The 17,129-nt window shown below is 36.6% G+C and overlaps 1 protein-coding gene across 1 annotated transcript in view; it reads left to right on the top strand.

Annotated features, from left to right (window-relative positions):
- Window positions 1-17,129, top strand: part of cd276 (CD276 molecule) — a 149,601-nt gene that overhangs the window by 23,341 nt on the left and 109,131 nt on the right. Inside the window, exons 2-3 of the mRNA XM_073850732.1 lie at window positions 9,113-9,460; window positions 16,720-17,016. Of these exons, the coding sequence (XP_073706833.1) occupies window positions 9,113-9,460; window positions 16,720-17,016 (645 nt within the window). The remainder of the gene's footprint in view (window positions 1-9,112; window positions 9,461-16,719; window positions 17,017-17,129) is intronic.

The raw sequence follows: 17,129 nt of genomic DNA, 5'->3' as shown, positions 1-17,129 counted from the left end.
TTGCCCAGAATATCTAGAAAGCTCAGAATATACCATAGCAACCACCAATAACACACTAGAAACTACCTAAATATTGTCCAGAAGATCTAAAAGCCCCCCAAATACCCTGGCAACCACCCAGAACACCTTAGCAACCATCTAAATATTATCCAGATCTAGAAAGCCCCCAAAATACCATTGCAACCACCCAGAACACTTTAGCAACTGCCTAAATGTTGTCCAGAAGATCTAAAAAAAAAAAAAAAAAAATACCCCAGCAACCACCCAGAACACCTTACCAACCACCTAAATATTATCCAGATCTAGAAAGTCCCCAACATACCCTAGCAACCACCCAGAACACCTTAGCAAACACCAAACTATTATCCAGAAGATCTAGAAAGCTCCAAAAATACAGTAGCAACCATTTGGTCACCTTAGCAACCACCTAAATATTGTCCAGAAGATCTAAAAAATCCCCCAAATACCCTAGAAACCACACAGAACACCTTAGCAACCACCTAAATAACATCCAGATCTAGAAAGCCCCCCCCCCCCCCAATACCCTAGCAACCACCCAGAACACCTTAACAATAAATATCCTAGAAGGTATCTAAAATATCCAAGCAACCACCCAGAACACCATGAATGTCCTTGATCACCTTAGCAACTGCACTGAACACCCAGCAACCTCATAGCTATCACCAAGAATATCCTAGCAACCATATAGCTCAGTTTAAACCCCACAGCACCTCTCACGGGAATCCTGCATCATGGTTTCAGTGAGTTTTGTGTAATCAGGTCTCAGTGTTTTCAGAAAGTCTGTTTTGTTGACGTTGTTGGATTCAGAAAGCCTGGTTTCCTGCTGCTATGTTGTGTTCTCATCACTGGGGGGCGATAGTGTCTCACCGCTGTCACTGAACACTTACAGCCATGAGTTGCACACCATAAGCTGTTCTTATTCAGCACGTGTGTGTTTTGTGTGTGTGCGCCTGGTATTCCCTACATTATGAGGACCAAATATCCCCACAAGCATAGTAATACCAGTACATTTTGACCTTGTGGGGACATTGTTTTGGGCCCCATTAGGAAAACAACTTATAAATAATACAGAATGGACTTGTTTGAGAATGTAGAAATGCAGAAAGTTTTATGTAAGGTGTGGGTTTAAGAGTAGGGTTAAGGGATAGAAAATACAGTTTGTACAGTAGAAAAACTATTATGCCTATGGAATGAACCCATAAAACATGGAAACCCAACGTGTGTGTATGTGTGTGTGTGTTTGTGTGTGAATAATGCTGCCGCTGGACTGATGGAGGTCTGATAAAGTCTCTTATCGAGCTCTCCTAAATGAAGCTGCATGTCTCTCTGCAGGTAGATATTGAGCTCTGTGTTTCCCACTGATATTGAGCGCTGTTATTCGAGGCTTTGTCTGTTTGTAAGTGTGTGCATGTGCTTATTGGCCTCTGAGCTTCAGCGGGGCTGATATCAGTCTGAAGGGTTTGTTGTATTAGCAGAAGAGCGGCAAGACTCTCTGTTATTGAACACTCCGCATTGAACCTTCATGCTTTACAGCCTGTGTTATGAAAGATGGAGATAGAGAGAGAGAGAGAGAGAGAGAGCGAGAGAGAAAGAGATGATGGGATGGAGAAAGAGAAGAAATACTCAATCTTATAAAAACGTTTACCATTTTTGTAGTTGCTGCTGAAATACATAATTTATGGTAGCCCGTTTTCACCATAGAATAAAAAAAAATCTCACACTCTGGATTTTTTTTGTTTGCTTTTGTTCTTTGTATTTATTTATTTTTGATATTTTTTATTTAATTTTGACTTTTTTTTTTACAATTCCGAGTTTTACAATTCCAAATGCGTGTTTATATCTAACAATTTGGACTTTTTTCTTTGCTAGTTTAAATCCTATAATTCCGATTTTGTATCTCGCAATTTATTTATTTTTTTCTTCTGACCACAGAATGAAAAAGTGACTTTTGTTTCTCACAATTTGACTTTTTTCTTGCATTTGCCAATTTTTATCACAATTTAGAGTTTACACTGTGTTGCTACAAAAACAAAACAAAACAACATAACTACAACTTTTCTTCATAGAATTGTGTCTATAAATCTCACAATTATGTTTTGTTGCTTCTGTCATTAAAACATAAAAAAAAGTTAATTGAGGCTTTTATTTGCAATGGCAAGTTTAGTCACAATTCTGACTCCTCTTCTCAGAAATGTAAATTTATATCTTACAATTCACAACAGACTTTTTTTTTACATCTTGCAATTGTGTTGCTTTGCTTCCACAATGAAATATAAAATGAAATATAAGAATTTGTGACCTTTTATTCTCACAATTTTTATTTTTGTATACTTTTTTCTAAATTCTAAGTTGAAATTCATATATGTGACCCTGGACCACAAAACCAGTCATAAGGTTAAATTTGTCAAAACTGAGATTTATACATCATATGAAAGCTGAATAAATAAGCTTTCTATTGATGTATGGTTTGTTAGAATAGGACAATATTTGGCTGAGATACATCTATTTGAAATCAGAAATCTGAGGGTGCAAAAAAATCAAAAAGACTGAGAAAATCACCTTTAAAGTTGTCCAAATTAGGTTCTTAACAATGCATATTACAAATCAAAAATTACATTTTGATATGTTTACAGTAGGAATTTTACAAAAAATCTTCATGGAACATGAACTTTACTTAATTTCTTAATGATTTTTGGCATAAAAGAAAAATCTAAAATTTTGACCCATGCAATGTATTTTTGGCTATTGCTACAAATATACCCCAGCGACTTAAGACTGGTTTTGTGGTCCAGGGTCACATATGTGTTTGTACTTCGTATTTTTATTCCTGCATGTATTTTGCCAATTTTTTACCATTGCATACATTAAATAGCCAATATTTGCTTTTTACAGTTTTGTCTTGCTTTTCAAAGAAAAAAAAAAAAGTTTGTTATGTTGACTTTCATTTTGCCGGAAAACCGCAAGAAGACCTCACTACTACTTTTTGCTGGCAGCAGCAGATTTATGAATGATTCTCACCACACAGATTTTTCCTCACGCTTTAGACTTTGAACTCTGGCTAAGGAGCTCCTGCAGCGCTGTCAGAATAAATGCAATTTGTGCGTGTATTAGACAACATAACATTTTGTAGTTGATTTACTAATGGTTTAAGGCTGTTTCGTGATTTCAGTCATCATACAGTAACCAGCAACAACCATGCCTTTCTCTTCTCATGGAAGACATGCGATGCAATACTAAACAGTCTTGTGCTGTCGGTGCTTGTAATGATTTTTCTGTCTTTCTTAGACAGTTTTAAATGCTTCCACACTGCTGACATGTTTGCTGCTTTAGTGCGCGCCTCTATTTGATCTCGTCACGTCATTGTTCGGTATAATTTATTCGGCCTTTTCACTTATTCTGTGTCGGTTTGACGAACATTCGGTGCATCTCTTGTATGTGTGTATCTTTATATATACATAATAAATATAAGCAGTACACACATGTGTTACATAAACAAAAACGTTTGTTTTTGGATGTGATTAATTGTGATTAATATAAATATTAATTAAAAAATAAAAGAAAAACTGAACTTTCTATGTCAGTTTTTATTTTTTATTTTTTCAAGCAATTAATTAACTTATTCATTCATTCAACATGGCAGACAGGCTTCCATAATCGTTTTCAATCAGCTTAAGTATAAAGAAGTCTTTTTTTAGCCAATCAACTATGCTTGTGACTCATTTCTCTGGAGCCACAGGAAATGACATCATGGTATCACTGATTGGCTGAAGGTAAATATGAGATATTTTCTCAAATGTAAGCAGATGGATGGAGGTAAGTGTAAGTGATGGTGACAAAGGGAGGATGAGTGTGTCCAAAACAGTTTGTCTGTCACACCTCATACACTCACACTCAGGAAACTCAATGACTCAATGTGAAAGTGAAATATTATATTTGTAGAGTATTTTTAGATGTCGAGACTAGATCAAAAGTGAATTGAAATGTGACATCCTCAAGGACTGTGGGGCGATGCGCTGAATATCATTGGATCACATGGGGTTCAAAACAGACAATCCACATTTATTGGACCAAAAATTTTGATTCTATGTGAATATATAAAACATAATTTATTGCTGTGATCAAAGCTACATTTTCAGAACCTTACTTCGGTCTTCAGTGTCACACGGTCCTTCAGAAATCATTCTAATATGCTGATTTTTATCAGTGTTGAAAACATCAACATATTAATTTATTTTTGTTTGACCCCCAATGAGCTGATGCTAATGTCTAGAGAGAGATTGATGGTCCATTTCATATCACATGGATTCCTATCCAATTAGACGTCATTATATGTAATTAAACAACAAATTAGTCCAAATGATCATTAATACCATGTGGCTAGATGACATCTGTTTAGATTAATTAGCATAATGCAAAAATGTAGGTATGTATAATGTGCTTAATTCACGCCAAAACAAGTTCCTCTGAAGGTTTCTTTCTCATCTGCTCAATCATCTACATTATTCCTCTGTACAAATAGCAGTGTGCTGGAAATGCATTCAAAAGGCGGAATAAAGCAAGAGAGAGAGAGAGAGAAGAGCGATCTAGAGAGAAACAGAGGAGATGTAAATAAACAGCGGCAGGATGTGTGGCAGCATTTATGAGGGCCGTAATGACTTTATTTGATTGCGGTGGCACAGGTTCCTGTTCCTCTCTCTTTCTCTCTCGCAGTGACTCAAATGTTGCCTGGCACCATTAACACAAAGTGGCGGATGTAAATTCAAATTAGCCCACCTTATTTCACCGTCTCTCTCCTCAAACTCACACCTACAGCTAATGTCTCCTTCTCTCCGCCATCGTCCTGCTGTTCTGGCTGAAAGCGTTCTTCTAGATCAATCATCGGTGGTATTTAGACTGTTCCAGCACTCTTACATAATTCCTAATCCTGGCATTCACCGCAGACATGGGCCAGATTCACATTTAAAGTGTTTGAATGAGGATCTGGAGCCTTTTCAATGCGCTTTCAGTCCTTTAGTTTGCAGCTATTGAACCAGACATTCTGCGTGTTCGTCTGCTATTTCTGGCCGAGTGCGTATTTTAATTGTTTTTATAGCTTTGTCAATTGCTGATATATATAGCATTTACAGATGAAGCCGCTCATCTATGTTATCAGCTAAAGTTGTACCTTGTGTACACTGTAATAGGAACCTAAAAGTGCACTTCCATGTGGAAACATAAAAAAAAAAAAAAATACTGAATCAACTTTTGATCTATTTTAAGGGTCAGATCAAATAGAAATAGCACATTTTCACATTGTGTCTGTATTAAAGGGCTAGTTCACCCAAAAAATGAGCATTGGCCCATTATTTACTCATCCTCCAGGCATCCTAGGTGCATATGACTTCCTTCTTTCAGACGAATCCAATCAGAGTTATGTTGAAAATCATCCTGGCATTTCCAGGCTTTAGAATTGCATGGGCAGGTGTTTCTCTTCACTAGTCCAAAACAAGTCCAATAAAGTGCATCCGTCCATAATAAAAAGTGAAAAAAATCCATATTTAAAATGTAATAATCACTTTAATCTATCTTGCGCCATCTGCTTGTACATGGAAGCCCTTTCCAGGTGGATGACGTAGGACGTTGGCGTTGAGTGCCAGTGAGTCTCGCACAAACCAACGTTTGTTTACAGAAGCAAAGGAAGCAAAGTTTCCTTATTTTAGCAGTCTCCTCTTGGCTTATGTTGAAATCCTCTGAGATTTTTCTTTACAAATTGTCTTTTTGTACATCCAGTTTGTGACCATAGTTTTATTTTGATCTCTACACTTGCGCGTCCACGCTCGCCACATGCGCAAAACTGATGTCATACGTCATCCACCCGGAAGCTTCCTTGTACGAGCAGTTGGCACAAGCTAGATTAAAGTGATTATTACATTTTAAATATGGATGTATTTCTTACAAAAATGCATCGATTCACTACAGGAGGCCTTTATTCAACCCCCGGAGCCATGTGAGGCACTTTTTATTATGGATGGATGCACTTTATTGGACTTGTTTTGGACTGATGAAGGGAAACACCCATCCATGCAATTCCAAACATTGAAAATGCTAGGAAAACTTTTAATATAACCCAGATTGGATTTGTCTGAAAGAAGGAAGTCATATACACCTAGGATGTCTGGAGGGTGAGTAAATAATGGGCTAATTTTCATTTATAGGTGAACTATAATTTCAGTGATCATACCATATCTGATTCAGGGCCATTTTAATACTGTCAGTTTTTAAATTATCCATTAGAATCAGTACATATTTGAAGCAACAAATATCAGTGCTTTTTAGTAATAGTAGTAAATAAAGCAATATTCTGCAAGGATGCATTAAATTGATCAAAAGTAAAGACATTTATAATGTTACAAAATATTTTCAGCAGGAGTAACGATGCTGAACATTCAACTTTGCATCACAAGAATAAATTATGTTTTAAAAGATATTGCAATAGAATCCAGTTATTTCAAATTGTAAAAATATTTCATAATATTACTGTTTTTAATGTATTTTGATCAAATAAATGCAGCCTTGGTGAGGAGAAGAGATTAAACATTTTTCTTCTGACAAATGAATTACTATTATTATTCTTATAGATTATGATTCACTATATGTTATTTTATTTTATTTTAATCTTTTATTAATTTAAAGTGTGGGTTAAGTCTCTAAATACGTAAAAATACCTGTCCACAAACAATTACAAAGAAATAGCAAATAACACATTGAATGAAACATTACATTTTGAAGGAGAAAGACTGATTTTTCTTGTAAAAAATAAAACTATAGTATTTTGTGTTATAATACAGTAATTAAGCAGTGTACTAAGTGATGTGTATAGCTGCCTTTTCTATGTATTTACAGTACAATATCTATGTTACTAGATCTTATACTGTAGTACAATGCAGTCTTGAGCAATGAGCATCTGAGATTGGAATGATTTATTTTTGTAATGGGGAATTATAAAGTCAGTTACTTTTTCCCATCGCATTGTCACACTTTTGAAACTTCTTCAGCACACACACGCACGCACGCACGCACACACACGCTCGGTTTGACAGCGCTGTCCCCTGTGTGGCAACAGATTGAGGTTGATTTGAGCATCATTAATGATTGTGTGAGCAGCTCACTGAGGACAGACGCGTTCCTGAAGTTTCCGTGACGTCAAGCGCTCCTGTCGCTGTGCCGTCCCGCCGCGAGCTCTTCCTGACTGGGACAGTGAGACGCAGACACTGTAAATGTGCTATTACCAAAATAAGGCATGAAAACGCCACGTACAGACTGTCATTTGAGGCTGTTTGAGTGCCGTATTGCTTTAACAGCATGATTTGTTCATAGTTCCTGCCAATTTAAAGTTGTTTGACTCGTTGATGCTCTTATGTAAGCAGTGTTAGTCAGTGTCCTTCTCCACTCAGAGCCTGTTATTATCCAGGCCTTTGGTTTTTCTCGTGGCAGAAAGACCTGTCTGGTGCCAATGTGAGTAAAGAAGGCCATGACTTCCCTTTTTTGCGCTCAGATGCATCAGTTATCAAACACATGAAGAACTAACCCTCTGGGCCTATATATACATCAATTAGTTCAAATGCATAAATGAAAACAAAACATGGATTCCTGAATCAATCAAACATTCTCTTTAATTTTTTTTTCTCTTGTCTCTTGTGTTTGGATGTACTGCGCTAGTGTTAGTTTGAAAGAAGAGCTGACAGACTAACTAGGAAAATCAAATCCTCATTCTCATATGGAAATGCTGATGTTTATTTATCACAATAAGGCCCTTCGTCTCTCCATCATGGTGACAAAACACTGCGTGTCAATATTAGTTTGTTTGCATGTGCAGTGAAAGTCAACCTCAAGTGCTTGTCAACCTCAAAGGGTCACTGTTTATTCATTTATAATGAATTTATTCATAAATCATGGAAAAATTAAATTGTGATTCACATTTTTGTCTTAAGTAGCACGGTCATATTTTTAGCAATAGCCAAAAATACATTGAATGGGTCAAAATTATAGATTATAGAATTATATTTTCTTTTATCCAAAAAATCGTTAGGATTTTAAGTAAAGATCATGTTCCATGAAGATATTTTGTAAATTTCCTACCTTAAATATATCAAAACTTATTTTTTGTTTAGTAATATGCATTGCAAAAACTTCATTTGCACAATTTTCTTAATATTTTGATTTTCTTGCACCCTCAGATTCCAGATTTTCAAATAGGTGTATTGTATCTGACCATTATGAGTGGTTTTGTGGTCCAGGAGCACAATTAGTGTGATTTCAAGGCCTGTAAAAAAAGTAATGAAAATTAATAAATGTTTAAAATCATGAACTTCAAAATCATTGTGTACACTGTAAAGTTTTCACCAGGTTCAACTTAAAAACTTAAGTTTAGCAGCTGCCTTAAAATTTTAAGTTAAATCAACTTAAGTCATTTCACCTCACAAGTTAAGTCAACTTATTTTTATTGTAATAAGTTAAAATGACTTGTAGTTTTAAGCTGATTTAACTTATAATTTTAAGGCAGCTGCTGAACTTAGGTTTTTAAGTTGAATCTGGTGAAAACTTTTTACAGTGTAGTGATTTTTTGGCTAGTTATGCTATAAAATACATTATATATGTATTGCTGATAAAATATCTGAAAGCTTGAATTCATGCAATCTATTTAATTTAATGTATAATGTTAATATATATATATATTTTTTTTTTCATTTTTATTAATAAATATATTTAAATCATATATAAATTTAAAATAGGACTATTCAAGAACATATTATTTATATATGCATTTTGTTTGCAAAAACAAATGTCAGAATACACTGTTAATTTAAAAAAAAAAAAAAAAATTTTTTTGCACCTCAGGTTCTATTGCACCATCCTAACCAGACAAACCTTGAACTTTAGATTTTTCAGTCCAGTTTCTGTTAAAGCTCTTTTTGCTCTGTGAATGAAGTTTTGAGTTCTGTATAATGTACAATATGTTTTCATTATTCATCAAGCTCTTTTATCTGACGAGATCAATGAAAATATGATTCCTAATGTCTATGCTCTCCATCTCTCTCTGTGTTTTCTACAGCTCTTGACGTCCATGTCCCAGAATCCCCTGTGGTGGCTCTGTTTGGGACGGATGCCATCCTCAACTGTTCTTTCTCAGGGGTCTCAAAATTTAACCTGTCCGATCTGAGTGTGTTCTGGCAGCTCTCAGACACAAAGCGCACCGTACACAACTACTGGGAGAGCCGTGATCAGCTGACCGACCAGGACGACAGGTTCGCCAACCGCACCAGCATGTACCCAGATCAGCTGATGGCTGGAAACGCCTCGCTTCTGCTGAAGAAAGTGCGTGTAGCGGATGAGGGAAGTTACTCATGTTTCGTCAGGGTTCAGACGTACGGCAGCGGAGCCATGCTAATGCAAATAGCAGGTAACCAATCAGATAGCTGTGAATATACAGTACGATGTAATTTATTCCTGTGATCAAAGCTGAATTCTCAGCATTATTACTCTAGATTTCAATGTTACATGATCCTTCAGAAATCATTCTAATATGCTGATTTGCTGCTCAAGAAACATTTCTGATTATTACCAATGTTTGCTGCTAAACAGTTTTGTGGAAACATGATACATTTTACTTTTCAGGATTCATTGATGAATAGAAAGTTTACAAGAGCAGCATTTATTTGAAACAGACATCTTTTGTTATTATAAATGTCTTTACTGTCACTTTTGATCAATTTAATGCATCCATAAAAGTGTTAATTTCTTCTTCTTTGTTATTAAATCTTACTGACCCCAAACCTTTCAATTGTATAATATTTCCAATATTTCCATTTACCAAACATTTGACCGGCAATGTACATGCTAGATTTGTCATATGCATTTATTAAATGTTATAGATTGTTGCCTTAAAGTTAAGCTCTGTCAGCAGCATTTGTGGTCAGTCGAGGTCAAAACTTTACACCCCCCATTCAGAATCTGCAAAATGTTAATTATTTGAACAATATAAGGGGGTTTATACAAAATTCATGTTATTGTTTATGTAGTACTGACCTGAATACGATATTTCACATAACATATGTTTACATATAGTCCACAAGAGAAAATAATAGTTGAATTTATAAAAATGACCCCGTTCAAAAGTTTACATCCCCTTAATTTTTAATACGGTGTTCTTACCTAAATGATCCACAGCTGTTTTTTTGTTTTGTTTGTTTGTTTAGTGATGGTTGTTCATGAGTCCCTTGTTTGTCCTGAACAGTTAAACTGGCCGCTGTTCTTCAGAAAAATCCTTCAGGTCCCACACATACTTTAGTTTTCCAACAATGACTGTATAATTTTGAGAATTATCTTTTCACACTGAGGACAACTGAGGGACTCATATGCAACTATTACAAGGTTCAAATACTCACTGATGCTCCAGAAGGAAAAAACATGCATTAAGAGCCAGGGGGGGAAAACTTTTGAACAGAATGGAGATTTTTCTTATTTTGCCTAAATTTTGTATATTTTTTTAATTTAGTACTGCCCTTCAGAGGCTACAGGAGATAGTTACATGTTTCCCAGAAGTCAAAATAAGTTACATTTACCCTGATCTTCAAATTCAAAACGTTTTCACCCCCCCAGCTCTTAATGCATGGTTTTTCCTTCTGGTGCATAAGTGAGTGTTTAAACCTTCTGTAGTTGCATATAAGTCCCCCAGCTGTCCATTTTAGAAATTCTGAAAGGGGGATGTAAACTTTTGACCTCAATTACAGTAACTTACAGAATCTCATATTTTTGTTCAAACTTAACATGAATTATTCAGTAATAATGGGGATTGTTTTCTGTGTTACAATAAGTAAAAGCTTGAATTGAAAATATTTAATTTAATATTCATACAGTATAAAGTGAATGCAAGTCTTCAGAAGATTAAAGCACTTGATTTATATGGATGATTTTAAGTTTTATACAATTTTTAAAGCGTTTAAACAAGCTCTCCGATTTCATTTAAAATATCTTTTGTGTTTAGAAAATGAGCCAAACTCTTATGGGTTGGGAACAACTTTGAGTGAGTTAATTGATGACAACATTTATTTTTAAATGGGTTTTACTGTCCAAATTAACAGCTAAATCAGCAAGGCGCGCTAATTAAGACACCAAAAAAGTGTTAATTACTTTTTTTTGGAAAAAATAAAATACAGTCCAAACAACATAAGAAAAATCTAAAACTAGTTAACCTCACTAATTGACTGGTCGTTTGCTGTTGTGATTCTATTGTAAGTGCCTTGTTGCATTTTTTAAATAAACTGAGAAACAAGTTGAAATTATTTTCTGTGGTAATCGACATTATGCCACAAATGCTATCAATAGAGCTTAAGTTGTATTGAACCTGTGCGTTCTTTTAATCTAAAAAATCGACTGTCTACAAAATCTACTGCTCCTATATAATACATATCATCTATATGAGACGGCAGTCAGATATTCCTAACTGAAATATTATTGCTGGCAGTGCTGCAGGCCTCTGAACAGATACCAGATATCAAGCACTGTTATTATATACTGTATATGTACTCTATAGTAATGTGTGTTATTATGTCTATCACTTCTGGAGATTGCAGGCATATCATGTGATTGATGTTGTTGCACATCTTGAGGATTGGTCATAAAATGCTCCTGCAAAGACCCAATAATGAGCATGATCATTTATATGCGATTCTCACAATGAGCCTGATCAATATCCAGTCATATCGATTGTTAGGATTTGCTCTGATTGATGGTGCTCAGCTGTAGCCGGCTATATGTGTTATTTTTATGGCCGAATGCACTCAGACTTACCGGAGTACATCATTATTTATGATCTATAGATGCCATTTTCCCATTCTCCTTTCTCTCTCTCGCCTTTCTCTTTCAATGCATTGAATTAAGTGATATTAATGCTCTGCGATGCACCACTCCTGTCTGCTTCTGTACGTCTAATGAAGATGAAACAAAAACAATCGTGTCATTTTCACTGTTCTACATTATAATGCTTAATATTTATTAGCAGGATTATTTTGTGCTCACATTCAGAGTAAGAGCTGCAACAATTTCTTGTTCAGGAGATTTTCAATTAGCGCTGCGAAAATGTGTCATCTGTAATCGTTATATTCTCATATATGGTTTGTGTGACACTTAAAGGACTAGTTCACTTGAAAATGATCATTCTGTCATCATTTGCTCTCCCTCATGTTGTTATAAACCTGTGTGAAAGATGTTCTGAAGGATGTTAGTAACTAAGTTTTGGTGACCATTGACTTCTATTGTGTGGAAAAAATGAAAAATAAAAAAGTAAACCTCTCTTAAAAAATATCTTAAAGTTTGCACAGGAGAAAGTAGGTCATATAAGTTTAACTGAGATGAGAATTTTTTTTTTCTCAGAAAATGCTAGTTAATGTTATTAAATTGGACTAAACCTTACAGACTTTGCTCACACAGGGTAAAACAACAACCAACTCAAAAAAAAAAAAAAAACTGTCGTTTTTTTACATTTTTCATGGATTTTTTCCCAAAATTTCATCCAAAATTGTGAGTAAAATGTATTTTTTTCCTGTGTATTATTTTGGTGTGTCTTCCACTCAAAAGTTTGGGATCAGTAAAACTTTTCATGTTTTTTAAAGAATTCTTAAATGCTTATCAAGAATGCATTTACTTGATCAAAAATTCTTTTTGATCAAATTCTTTTCAACTTATTTGTTAAAGATTCTTGGGGGGAAAAAATCACAGGTTCCAACAAAATATTTAGCAGCACAACTGTTTTCAACATTGATAATAATTCAGCATATTATAATGATTTCTGAAGGATCATGTGACACTGAAGACTGGAGTAATGATGCTAAAAATTCAGCTTTGTATTACATTTTGAAATATATTCACATAGAAAACTGTTATTTTAAATTGAAATAATATTTCACAATATTACAGTTTTTTCTGTATTTTTGATCAAAGAAATGCAGCCTTGATGAGCATAAGAAACATCTTTAAAAATCATTAAAAATCTTACTGATCCCAAACTTTTGAGCAGCAGTGTATGTATTTATACTAGTTATTTTATATTACTTTCTTTTTCTTTTTTGTAATAATTTTTTTGTACTTTAAATAGCATAATTTTTATGTTACAATATGTCATCTAGTGACTGCGATGCGATTCACATGAAATATTATATTATTTTGGTGTTGAGATCTGTGCGTCAGTCAAACGGACAGCAGCTAGAGGTTAAAGTCTGCTTGGCATCACTTCCCACTTTTTCGGCGACCCTACAACCGCATGATTGCTTTTTCTCCCATCGTCCCAGCGCCCAACTTTTGTGTTTGCCGAATTGTGATTGGCTGTGGGAATAAGGCGGCCTCTGGCTCCCTCCATGTGTCTGCTCGAGGGACGGCGGTGCGATGATTTCTTCATCTGGCAGCGCAGTACTAACCCCAACAAAAACACTTTACGAGCGGCCGATTTCCCAGAAGCCTCCCCGCCTGTGGTTCGCCATCCCTGGTGAGGAAGTGGGCGTAGATGAGCGTGTCAGCAGACGATTTTCGTCTGATCTTGAGCCATGTGTGTTTTATGCTAAGCTCCTAGAATGTAATTAACAATTTAATGGGAATCATGTCAAGCCGGTCCCAAGGTGGAACGCAGCGGTAGATCGCTCTGCTGAATGCTGTGCGCCCTCACTCGCTTTCAGTAGTTTCAGCTGTCTCTTGCTGCTTTTCCCAGACTTACCTGCAAACTCGCCACTTAAAAATTTACCATTCTGACACTGAAATAGCCCAGTCACATGGTGTGTGTAAATAGAGGAGTTTTTATGATTGTGTCTCTGGAGGAAACTAACAGTTTTTAGGAAAGTTTTGATAGTTTTTTTTTCTTATCTAAGTAATGCGAATACAATGATATTTCTAAGCGTAGTTACGCTTAGTGTATTGAGGTAGCTGCTGTATTCTGCTGTTACATAATTGACTGTCAGAGAGTAAATTTGCATTTTCAGTCAGTTCATCTGCTGCTTTTGTTCAGGCCAGTATTTTAGTTAACAATGATAACCCTGCTCCAGATTATTGGTTATGATACAGGTACAGTATGTCACAAAAGTGAGTATACCCCTCACATTTCAGCAACCATTTTAGTATATCTTCTCAAGGGTCAATACTATAGAAATTAAACTTGGATATATTTTAGAGTAGTCAATGTGCAGCTTGTATAGCAGATTTACTGTCCTCGGAAAATAACTTAACATACAGCCATTATTGTCAAAATAGCTGGCAACAAAAGTGAGTACACCCTAAGTGAGCTTGTCCAAAGTGTCAATATATTGTGTTAGCACCATTGTTATCTGGCACTGCCTTAATCATCCTGGCCATGGAATTGACCAGAGCTGCACAGGTTGTTGCTGGGATCCTCTTCCACTCCTCACAGAGCTGCTGGACGTTAGACACATGGTGCTTCTCCATTTTACACTTGCGGATACCCCACAGGTGCTTAATAGGGTTCAGGTCTGGAGACATACTTGGCCACCCCATCACCTTCAGCTTTCTCAGCAAGGCAGTTGTCATCATGGTGGTGTGTTTGGGATCGTTTTCATGCTGAAAAATTCCCATCCGATAGTTTCTGGAGGGAAGGCATCATGTTTAGCTTCAGAATGTACAGTACATAATGGAATCCATGTTTCCCTCAATGAAATGCAGCTCCCCAGTACCAGCAGCACTCATGCAGCCCCAGACCATGATGCTACCACCACCATGCTTGACTGTAGGAAAGACACAATTTTCTTGGTACTCCTCACCAGGGCATCACCACACATGCTGGACAGCATCTGAACCAAACAAGTTTATCTTATAGTCTCATCAGACCACAGGACATGGTTCCAGTAATTCATGCTTTTGGACAGGTTGTCTTCAGCAAACTGTTTGCTGTTTGCTGAATGCTGGCAGCACTCATGAGTCTGTTTTTTGAAGCCAAATTCTGCACCTGACACACAGAACGAGTGCTCAACTTCGTTGATTGACCCTTTCAAGGCCTGTTCTGAATGGTACCCATCTTAGAAAACCTCTGTATGACCCTGACCACTGTAGTGTAACTTGGTTTCAGGGTGTTACTGAACCTCTGATAGCCTTGGCCATCTTTGTGGAGAGTAACAATTCTAATTCTCAAATCCTCAGAGAGTTCTTTGCCATAAGATGCCACGTTGAGCATCCAGTTGATCCAGTTGTATGAGAGAATTGTACTTAAAAGCACTAAATTTGAACTGCTGTAATACAAGATGCACAACTTTGTATGGTCCTGTCAAGCAGACAAAAACATAAGCATGATAAATATAACATGTGGCTTTGCATGGTTAAACAACATACTGCTGTTATCACTTAGGGTGTACTCACTTTGTTCCCAGCTATTTTGACAATAATGGCTGTATGTTGAGTTATTTTCAGAGGACAGTAAATCTAGGGGTGTAACGATATGCCTAGGTCACGATACGATACGTATCCCGATATTGGGTTCACGATACGATACGTATCACGATATTTTGAACAAAAATTAAAACATGAAACTGAAAATCAAACAAGATTTATTAAAAAAAAAAAATTTTCAATAGCTTTCTTAGTTTTACATACAAGGTCACATTTTAAGATTTAATAAAAACCTTCTGTATTAAAATTAACAACTGATAAGGTCTGTCTGTCACTGATTTTTTTTTTTTTTTTTTAATTTAACATGATAGTGATAAAATTGTCAAGATGTCAAATTCTTTAAACCTGCTAGCGATGCAAGATTCTGTGTGTGTGTGTGAAACAGAGTCCTACCCGACGGGTGAACCGCTATAACTGACGTAACGGTGGCAGCTGACGCTGCTCTCAAACGGTCCCGTGCCTGTGTTCGCGCTCTGTCTGAGGACCGTTTAAAAGCCATTTCACATGGGACGCGTCAAGCGGTGGAATCTCTGCGCGGCTGCAGCTTTCTCTCATAGTGAAAGTGTTTTGCGGTCGAGCTGGTGTTCGCGACGCAGTCTCGGGGTAAACGTATTGCAAACAACAAGGTCTCATTTTACTTTACAAAAACAAAATAAATGAAACGTAATGAAAATACTACATGTGTTATTTGCTATTTGTCATTTAATGGGACAATGACTAGCGTGGTTTTCATGTCAGACACAGTTTACTATGACATTTTACACATAATTGTACTGCGCAGGCTATACTACACGCATTTTCTGGATTTTTTTCTTTATTAATAGCCTTTCTCCGTATTTTATGGATCATACAGCTCCGAAATGTTGCCATACTGCTGACTTAAATGAGGAGGGAGGGTCTGCAATCTCTGGGTTGGTTGCCATGTTCTTCTTCAACTAGCTCAACTTTTGCAGGCAGGGGTCACATGAAAGGTAGTCACGGGATGTGTCGCGACTCTCCCTTATTACACCGCGACACAGGATCGTGGATCTGAGTGTCGCGATTTCGGTTTCATATCGCGTATCGTTACAGCCCTAACTGCTATACAAGTTGCACATTGACTACTCTAAAATATATCAAAGTTTCATTTCTATAGTATTGTACCTTGAGAAGATATACTAAAATTGTTGCTGAAATGTGAGGGGTGTACTCAATTTTGTAATATACTGTATGTGTTACACACACTAACTAGTCCTCTCTCTCGCTCTGTCTCTCCCTTTTTATCTCCATCCATCATAGCACCATTCTCCAAACCGCTGGTCACCTGGGGCTCAGAGTCCAACCTGAAGCCTGGCGATATGGTGGCACTCAGCTGTGTGGCGTATGGAGGTTATCCTGAGGCAGAGGTGCTGTGGCAGGACGGGGCCGGACGCAACCTGACTGACAACGTTACCATCTCACAAGTCGCCAATGAGGAGGGTCTGTTTAGTGTGAAGAGCATCCTGACAGTGCTCCTGGAGCCCAACAGCACTTACAACTGCAGACTGACCAACCCACTGCTAGGAGAGGAAGGACAGGCATCCGTTACCATCACCGGTGAGTGCCTGAGAACAAACAACTCAAATGTCAATTCTGTTGTTTTATTTCAAAGTTTAGTAGAATGGCCTTTTTTATGTTCTCATCCTCACACAATCTATTGTATAGCTTTA

Source organism: Garra rufa, chromosome 11 (assembly GCF_049309525.1).
Source record: "Garra rufa chromosome 11, GarRuf1.0, whole genome shotgun sequence".
Classification (NCBI taxonomy): Eukaryota; Metazoa; Chordata; class Actinopteri; order Cypriniformes; family Cyprinidae; genus Garra; species Garra rufa.
Note: the sequence above shows the minus strand (reverse complement) of the source record. Positions and strands in the feature narration are given on the sequence as shown.